This window comes from Adiantum capillus-veneris, chromosome 25 (assembly GCF_014529385.1).
Source record: "Adiantum capillus-veneris isolate H3 chromosome 25, ASM1452938v2, whole genome shotgun sequence".
Lineage (NCBI taxonomy): Eukaryota > Viridiplantae > Streptophyta > Polypodiopsida > Polypodiales > Pteridaceae > Adiantum > Adiantum capillus-veneris.
The window spans coordinates 141,530,088-141,540,110 of NC_140955.1; the positions used below are offsets into that span (position 1 = coordinate 141,530,088).

The 10,023-nt window shown below is 41.6% G+C and overlaps 1 protein-coding gene across 2 annotated transcripts; it reads right to left on the reverse strand.

Annotated features, from left to right (window-relative positions):
* Positions 1-312: 312 nt before the first annotated feature.
* LOC147425767 (uncharacterized) lies at positions 313-5,591 on the reverse strand. Of its 2 annotated transcripts, XM_086500803.1 has the most exons (5): positions 5,337-5,591; positions 4,956-5,166; positions 1,860-4,502; positions 1,500-1,769; positions 313-1,409 (listed from the first exon to the last, which is right to left on the reverse strand). In XM_086500803.1, the coding sequence occupies exons 3-5, from the start codon at positions 4,456-4,458 to the stop codon at positions 1,018-1,020; spliced, it is 3,261 nt and encodes a 1,086-aa protein (XP_086356929.1). In that variant the 5' UTR covers positions 4,459-4,502; positions 4,956-5,166; positions 5,337-5,591; the 3' UTR covers positions 313-1,017. The 2 variants fall into 2 exon arrangements, with proteins under 2 accessions (XP_086356929.1, XP_086356928.1); XM_086500802.1 differs by having other exon boundaries at positions 315-1,409; positions 1,500-4,502; positions 5,337-5,589.
* Positions 5,592-10,023: the final 4,432 nt, after the last annotated feature.

A 10,023-nucleotide genomic window follows, 5' to 3' on the forward strand; every position in this document is an offset into this window, starting at 1 on the left:
CATACTTAATTGTAAGGTCTGCTGGAATCAGTGATCGTCCCAATACTTTGCAAGGCAATTTCCTCACAAGGTGAATTTGGGTCGGAAACTTTAAGAGTTTGTAAGCCCTTTCATGCAAATGGTGGATGCTTGTGTTACTTATATGACATCTATCTGAACGTCTAGTTTGTGCTGTGTTCTAGTTGAGGACGAGTGTGCATTATCCATGCAATAAGCATTATTGGATTCCTTTTGCTACTGCAAGACATTATGGCCGCTGGCTTGTTTTGGTGTGTTTGTTTTGATGTGCTTTGGCTTATATAAACATTAAGTGGGCCGAATGCTCTTTTTAAAAAAACCTGCGATTCGTGTTTTCTTCTCGTGAAACAATGTTACATGATGTTGAAATGATATAGCAAGACTCTACATAGTTTTAGCTCGCTGAACATGCCCCAAGGGTGGTTGCAGTCATACAGCGAGGTTTCTGTGGACACTGAAGTCCATAATTTGAAACCATATAGGGGGTTATATGTCAATTTTTGGGCTTGTACAGGATGAATGCTCGTCACACTCACGGCCTGAACCTTCCATTGAGCTACAGTTGTGGAGGCAGCTGGCTTTACCTGAATGACTTCTCTTATTCCATATTAAGAATCTGAAGCCCCATGGGTACTCACAGTTTCTTTCCCATGGATCATATTCTGCACAACTTATACATGTCATGGCTTAAGGTATTGCATGAAATGTTAGTTAAATAACATTTCTACTACATCTGACTTGTAGTAGTCTGGGAGTGCTTGCTCAGAGGTCAGCATCCAGTGTTGCCTCAAGATATTCCGAGACTCTTGACTTGTTTATGAGTTAGAGAACGCTTCGTGGGCATTGTACAAGAAATCTATAGCTGCTCTTTACTTGCAAAATCGGGTAAGAGGCAGGGAGGGCCGCATCCTAAATTCCAGCTCTCTGTTTGTGTGCATGGGCCGAATTTAGCTTTCAAAACACAGTGCATATCACTGAATTGGGAGAATGCTGTGGTTTTTATGTTATATGCATTTTGTCTAGGCTATGCTGCACAGGATTGCTTAAGTGGAAATCTTTGTTCACCTCCTTATTTTCTCTCACTGAAACGAGCATACGAACCACCTCCCTCATTGAGGGCCGTTCTAGGGGAATCGTTTTTGTACAGAATAAAGCAATTTTAAGGGTCAGCAACATCTCAGCAACAATTTCAGGGTTGCTGAAATCAAGTTTGGAGTCAAAGATTTCACTGATATCTTTTTTAGAAGGTATAGATTCCTTGATCCAAGTGACAAGATCTCCACCTTGATTTAGTGGCTGGACTGGATGCTGACCTGTCAGTAACTCCAGTAGAACTACCCCAAAACTATAAATATCACTTTTTTCTGTGACCTTCATGGTGTAAGCATATTCTGTAAAATAACATTGCATATAATACATTAGAATTGGAATATACCCACCTCAGTTTATTCTTATATTAGAAGAAAAACATATGGACCCACCTGGAGCTATGTAACCATATGATCCAGCTACTGCAGACATAGACTTTGAATATGGCATATCGATTAACTTGGCCAATCCAAAGTCACCAACATGAGCTTCAAACTTCTCATCTAGCAAGATGTTGTTGGACTTGATGTCTCTATGGATGATGCAAGGCTTGCAGTCATGGTGCAAGTAGGATAATCCCTCTGAGGCTCCAACTGCTATTTGGTATCTCATCTCCCAGTCCAGTGGGCAGGAGTCATCATGTAAGAGCTCACCCAAGCTTCCTTTTGGCATATATTCATACAAGAGGAGGTTAGCATCGGGATGATAGCAGAAACCATGAAGCTGCACAATGTTTCTATGCCTTATCTTACCAAGAGTGGCAATTTCTGCATTGAAACTGTCCTCTAAAGTAGAGCTATCCCTATCCATGGCTAACCGTTTGACTGCAATTATCTGACCTGAAGGCATGGTTGCCTTGTAGACAACACCACATGCACCCCTTCCGATTACACAGCGAGCTGAGAAGTTATCAGTTGCTTTTGCAATGTCTTGAAAACTAATTCCTGCTTGGGGATGAAAATATGGATCTGGCACATCTTTCTTTTCTTCATCCAAGGGTACTGATATCCTTACCGATCGCCTACAAACCCAACAAGCTCCAAGAAGTATCATCAATGTCACTCCCATGAGCACAGCTGTGACAATACCCACAATCTGTTCAGTAGATGTGGGTGGGCTGGAATCAAGGGATAATAGTGGAGGAACACAAGCATCAGGTAGTGGCGGACCACATAATCCATCATTATCCAGGAAACAGCTTCTTGGCATGTTTTGAAAAGTTGGTGTATTGGGCAAAGGTCCTGACAATGCATTGAAAGAAACATTGAACACAATGAGGCTCTTCAAGTTGGCGAAAGATGAAGGAATGCCCCCATAGAAATGATTGTGTTCTAGGTTTAGATATTCAAGTAGGGCCAGGTTACCAAGCTCTGCTGGAAACACACCTGTAAGCATATTAAAGCTTAAGTTGAGTGCCATCTGGAGGCTCAGTAAGTTTCCAAGCTCGGGTGGAATCACACCTGATAAGTTGTTTCCTCCGAGCTGCAGCTCAGAAAGGCGAATAAGGTTGCTTAAGCTTTTGGGGATTGTACCTGTAAGCTGGTTATCTGCAAGCAGCAGTTTGTTCATATGAGTGAGGCAGCCCAACCTTGTTGGCACTGACCCACTTAAAGCATTGCGGCTCAGATCAAGTTGGAGCAGCTGTGTGCAGTTGGCCAATTCTTCGGGGATACTTCCTTTAAGAAAATTAGAAGATAAATTTAGTATTGCTAGCTGTTGCAGGCCCCCAAATATTTTATGTATCGCTCCTGTCAAATGGTTACCAGCAAGATTGAGAATCTGAAGTTTAGTGCAGTTCACCAGTTGTGGTGGAATGCTTCCCTCGAACTGGTTTAAAGAAAGATCAAGCTCTGTGAGGCCCCAAAGACCGCTAAGCTCTACTGGGACAATGCCATGAAGTCTGTTTGCGTTCAAATAAAGCTTCACCAAAGAAACACAGCTTTGAACTCCTTCAGGGATCTGGCCAGACAGCTTATTGGACCAAAGATTGAGCCACGTCAGCTGATTATGCTTGCAGATATACTCTGGAATGGGGCCATTAAGGTTGTTCACTGATAAATCCAGCACGGAAAAGTTACTGTTGCTGCCAATTAAGGGGGGGATTATACCACTCAAGTTGTTCTCAAAAAGCTGTAGGTTCACCAGAGTCGTGGAGTCTTGGAGTCCCATTGGGATGGTGCCTGTGAGAGCATTGATAGACAGGTCTAATACATGCAATTCGCTCAAATATTCAAAGCTTGGAGGTATCACTCCTGACAAATGATTCTCATAGAGATGAATTAGCTGCAGGTAATCCAGCCCGCCTAGCTCGTCAGGTATTTCGCCTGTGAGCCGATTGGTGGAAAAATCCATCTCAATTAGTGATGTACAATTCCCAAGCTCTTTTGGTATGTTGCCATTCAAATGGTTCCTGTATAGAAAGAGACGTTCTAGCTTTTGAAGATTTCCAAGCTCACGAGGAATCATCCCAATCAATGAATTCTGATACAAGGCAAGCATTTTGAGGTTGCTGCAGTTGCCAAGCTCCGGAGGAATCTTCCCTGAGATCCCATTTCGCCACAGCACCAAATCCGTGAGGTTATGCATTGATCCCAGGATGGAGGGAATCTCGCCCTCTAAATTGTTTTGGGCCAAACCAAGCACTTGCAAGCTTCTACACTTGCTGATCTCAGGAGGAATGGCACCGGTGAGTTTGTTTTGACCGGCTCGGATAACCATGAGATTTTTCAAATTGCTAACGGATGAGGGAAGTGGGCCTGTAAGATTGTTTGTGTAGAGCACTAATTGTTGCAGGGCCATAAGGTTGCCAAACTCTTTTGGAATAATGCCTGTGAGATAGTTGCCACAGAGCTGTAGTACTTGAAGATTTGTTAGATTTCCAAGCTCCGGGGGAATATCCCCGGTAATTTTATTATTGCAAAGGTCTAAGGTAGTGAGGTTGGATAGAGCGCTAAATTCGGCGGAGATTTCGCCATACAAGGCATTGTTCGAGAGATTCAGCTCTGTTAGCTGCATGCAGTTGAAAAGCTCTGGTGAGGTGTTTGACCACTTGTTTCTTGAAAGGCTGATTAGCTTCATAGTTGCTAAAGCGCTAATGGCCGTCGTGATATTCCCAGTTAAGTTCATAAATGAGAGAGTCAAGCCTGTGACCTTACCCTCACTACATGCCACACCCACCCATTCACATGGTGAAGGGTCAGAAGCATTCCAGCTTGCTAGATGATTGAGAGGATCTTCCAACTGGTTTTGGAACTCCAGTAGTTTGATAGCATCAGGTGACAATGCAGACAAGAAGGGGAGCAACACTAAGCAGGGCAACACTATCCATGTGGTTCTCAACATGATAGACATGCAACAGATGCCCTGCAATTCTTGGTCTATGGCATCGATGAAACCTGGACATCCAATTTATATCATTGTTTGTGTAGCATTAGATGAGATGAAACCAGCGTAAGGAAGAGCAATGCATCTTTATGTACAACAGAAAATGTATGTGTTGTACAATCTTATCAAAATGAAAGAAGGCAGGATAAATCAATGGGTGTATGTGCGTGTGCGTGCAAACGGTAGCTCCTCCAGCTAGTTCATTGGGAGATTTCCATGTTATGTGTGTTTGTGTTTGAGCTCGTGCAAACAGTAGCACCTCCAGCTAGTTCATTGGGAGATTTGCCATGTTATGTGTGTTTGTGTGCGTGTGTGAGCGCGCGCAAATGGTAGCTCCTCCAGCTCATTCATTGGGAGACTTGTCACATTATACGGCATTCTAATTGATGCCACGGGCGTTCAACACACACAATTGAAAGTGATGGTCTGTGGAAATTGGGCAGGATTTTTTTCACATTGCTCACCTGAGGGAGAGAAGCACAAATTACTCGGAAGCAGACGCCTTCACATCTCGGTATGTATGGACATTTTGTGATGGTAGACTAGATGTCTTAGCAGGATCAAAAGTGCCATAGGAAAATTTGAACTGTGGCAAATATATGTGGATAGAACGGAGGGATGACAAGGAAAACCTTATTGATGTTTTCTGGTTTCTCAACTTAGCCACCGACGCAACTGCATTAAATAGAACATCATCACAATCAGTGAAAGAGGCTCTCTCTCTCTCTCTCTCTCTCTCTCTCTCTCTCTCTCTATTGTTCCTATGACGTGAAAAGCTTCTCTTCTCTTCTTCTCTCTCTCAGAGCGCTAATTCTCATATAGGTATGTATGGGAGCTGGGCTAACCTTGCATACCAAGCTGTTTGCCGGACTTTGATGAGCTCACACCAGTCCACTCTTTGTCGTGTACTTGATCCTGGCATGAGAGAGAGAGAGAGAGAGAGAGAGAGAGAGAGAGAGAGAGAGAGACGCTAGTGCTTAAGAATGCAGCTTGTTGAGGGGTGCAGGTGCCTTGAAGGCAGGCGGATGGGCGAAAAAGATGGGGTGATTCGGGGGGCCTTTGTAGCAAGAGACAAGGAGAGAGATGCGCGGAAACAGGAAAAAGAGAGTAACGGAAAACGGGCCCTATTTAACGGGGGCATCTCTCAGTGCTTGAGCTGCTAATGTGCGGCGCTGCTGCTGCATAGAGCCTTAGAGAGAGAAGTTTTGGGCTCTCTCTCTGAGAGAGAGAGAGAGAGAGAGAGAGAGAGAGTGCGTCTGCTTTGGCAAGAGGAGGAGGTAGTGCTGGCCCCTCCTTTTTAAGTAATTTCCCTCCACAATTGGATTGCGAGATGGGCACCAAGCAGGTCCCAGCACGGAAGGGACCCAAATGCGTAGCTCGCTTTTCTCTGCACAGCGCATCTCATGAGCAGCAGAGAAATCTCAATCTCTCTCTCTCTCTCACACACACACACACACACACACACACACACACACACACACACACGCCCCTCTCGAAAAGCAAGCTTAATCTTACGTTAGGCCGGCATCACCACAGAAGTGGGCGATTAAGATAATTTGCAATAGTGTGTATAATAGAAAATAGAAAAATAGAACACCCACATCATGTGTGTGCGCGAAGATCCTGCGTTTGCAAATGCCATTCCTCCAAGAGATGACATCTTCATACTTTCTATATCTCACTTTGCTTTTGGCCCTTTTTGTTTTTGACCAGCTATTTAATCTTTGAACTTGCTCCCATCGGAAAGGGATGTGTTTTCTTGTCTTAGGAACATAGTTAACATAGTTACCTAAGTTTGGCAAAGTATAGAAAAAGGAGGGGGTGAGCATGATTGGTGGTGGGCAATAAAGTTTAGCCCCTTTGGGCTTGAAGCCCCCACACACGGAACACCCAATTCGTATATAAAGCCAGATGGTCCAATTGCATGATTTGCATTCTCCATTAAGATGATGACTATTAGGAAAGGCATGGACAGATTTATTCGATGTGTTCTCAAGCTCGAGAGCATAAATCATCCTCCACCTCTCAAAGTGCATTGGGTGCACTAACCTCATATGTCTTATTATAAAAATGTGTGAATTGTGCTCATAGAATTCCCTTTCCTTTCCTTCTCCGAAACCAATGAGCGCAAGTGCATTTGGCATGTATGCGTGTTGCATCTAGATTACACACTTTATATTTGTTGGGAGAGAATTTTCATCAATTCTTTCTTTAAAAAAATTATTTGCCTTTTTTTTTTTGTTTTGGAAGGGAGGGGGGGGGGGGGGGGGGGGGGGGTAGACGATACATCCTTTGCAACGTATGGTTCCCATTTTGTTTGTGGTCGAAAAAAGACACTCCGTTGCTTTAGCCTTCTATAAATGTCTATGCACGGAAAAGGGTTTCTTTGGATAACATCATCTTGACATCGAAGAGTGACTGGCGCTCGGCATTATCATAAGGAATTAATTTGGGAGTTCGCTTTCAAATCCTTCGGTGATGCGGGTGGAAGGGAGATCTCATAAGAGCATAAACTACATGTGACCTATGTAAAGTGTAGGACACTTAGCAAAATAAGGCTAGGATATTTAAGCAAACAGAGCTTAAAGGACATGTCCTTTGATAAAAGAAGTGTATAAAACTAAAAAGACTCAGAGAATCGAACACTTGGTGGATTGGAGACATTTGTTAGCTATACATGGGACAATTATAGAATTCGAGATGCATGATTTTGATGGAGAATGGTTTCATTAAGAACTAATAAGGTGGGGTCTTGGCAATGGCAAATCTTGAAAGCCCAACTTTTTAAATTGGAAGGTAAAGGAGAAAGCAAGATGTGGAGAGGTTTGTGTTTATATTTTCTTTGGATGTACTTTGTAATAATTGAAGGTAAAAGAATGGATATCAAGTGCCAACATTGTCCATGAGGGGGACGTTGGATTTGGAAAAATTATAGATCAAGATTAGAGGATGACTATAGAGAGGGGGGTATATATTTTCTCTATTTATTATTAGGAGAGTGGTTGTTGCTAGAATTATCATCATCATCTTCACCACTTGTTGGGATATCACAACAATGGCATGGTTGTCTCTTTCCTCCATTTTTAACTTCTAAATATAAATGGCTCATAATGTCCAAGATAATGGAATTAAGGAATGATATGTTGTCATTGATACTAGGTGATGCTAAGTCTTTAGAATAAGGACCACCTTTGCAAAAGCTTCAGAATCATAAGGATTCCTTGAACTCACAATTCATGGCTTTGCATGAATTAACATAGCCCCTATCTAGGCTAAAAGGTACTCAATCAACTTTTAGGGCTTATACAAGGTAAAATATTCATTGATTAGCATTTGCTTCCATAGCAACTGCGCACACCTGCACAACTCGTGCGTCACACAGGCACTTCTTTTATATGCTTGCACTCGCACATGTGAACATGGAACATAGACATATACACAACAACTAGGGCTTGAGTCTTTTAAGTCCATGCACCCTCCAAAATCTAGAAAATAGATAGACCATCTCAATGATAAGTTCATCTAGAATTGTTTAGGACAAATAGCACTCACACTCAAAAAGTTGGCCACATACAAGAGCATATAATCTATCACTACATCAAGGGAAATAAATTCTATCTTGAAAAAGTAAATTCCTCTACGATTTTCCCCATTGAAAAAGTTTTGGGCAAAAAATATTTTCTTCTTTTGTCCAAGCTTGCATGTATGTATGCCTTGACCATTCAAGTTTCCCCTTTGGGAAGAGTTGTATTTATGCTCACCTTTGATTCAACCCGTGTAGGAATCCCCTCCTACCATTAGTTGCATTCTTGCTCAATTTTGATGTGATTATTAAAATCCATTCATCAGGCCACTAGAAACTACATTGAAATTGTTAAGAAAATGGTTGGATAGAGTGATGGGTAGACGATCGCAGTTGGGGAAAGGGCCATACAACTCTATAGGTATGGTGCACACAATTACATTCAAAAAATATATCAATTGTATATCTATGTTGTCTATAGCCCGCACACACAATATGAGAGAGAGAGAGAGAGAGAGAGAGAGAGAGAGAGAGAGAGAGGTGTGTCAAAATCTAGCTTGATGATGGTCTAAATGACACATGCTTGTTTGCTTAATCTCACACTCATGGGAATTATGAGACACATATCCACATGAAGGACAATGTGTTAAGGCTTTGGTACATTGCATACGAGATGTGGACAATTACAACACCAAATTAAAAAGGGCACATAAGGAATAAGAATAAGAATGTCATAGTGCTTGGACATATATGCTCTTTCACCATCACATGTTATAATAAGCTTTCCAATCAAGAATAGTGTTACATAAAGCATAAATGTTTGTGAGGTTGCTCCAAGGTACATGATATAGTTTAAGGCTAGCTTATCCTCTTGATATCTTTACAAAAGGAAAAAAATAATTGGTTTGCTGCAAGATACATTAGATATTTTAAGGCGAGCTTATCCTCTTCATATCTTTTTGGAAGAAATGGCCAATAAATTTACATAATGTATCATGCCTATAGCTACATTAATTCTGATATGCAAAGAACTTGTAGTGCAAGGGAACTCAATCTGGAAACCTCATTTAGGGAATTCATTCTAGAAACCTCTTTTTTGTATGTGCTAGCCACATTCGAGCATGTGTTTCAAGGTCGCTGGCATGCTCAAGAGCATGGCATACACAAGCTCCCACCCATCCTCTTGAAAACAAGACCTTCACAATCTCTTATACTTTGAGTGTGCTTACATTGCTTGGATTCATTTCACACTTTTTACGATTTTCTTACCTAAGTGAGTTTCTATTCTTATAGCCTGGTGGCTACAACACCAAGGCTTCTCTCTCTCGTCTACAGTTGGTGGCCCATGATGATGAGATCACACATTTGTCTCGTCAATATGATAGTTTTTCCAACTTTGGCCATGTTTGGTATTTGGTTGATTTTTCATTTTCATGAATTAGCGAGCAGTATTTTGGGTGTATTTTGGGTAGTTCCACTATGAAGGCCATTTTCATCATTCTTGCAAAGTGCATTTTCGGCACCACCAACACAATACCCTTGTAACTAAATATATTAGCACATAGTTTCCTTCTTAACTCTTAATGCGGATGTCACACTATTAGCGCCGCGACGAACATCTATAACATAGCTATTTGGCACTAACATACAAATATGTCAATACTCAAGGAAGTGACTTAAATGGGCCATAGAGACACATCGAGTTTGTTAGACATAACGGAGTGAACTTATGTAGATAGATGCACAAGAGCATCCATGAATCAACAATTAACAATCAGTCTTATTAGGCAATCTTCACGCCAACTAATCACTTGATAATTTCTCAGCTAAACGAATTGAAAATAATACGTAACTTGGAGACTATAGGAAAGGGCTAATAGAACACATCTGGATTGTATAATCCCATTTTTGAGATGTACATGGATTGTGATTCATTGAATTGGAGGTCAACAAAAAGTGTATAGAAGTGGTATACAATACTTTCTAAGATCTAAGAATAAATATTATTA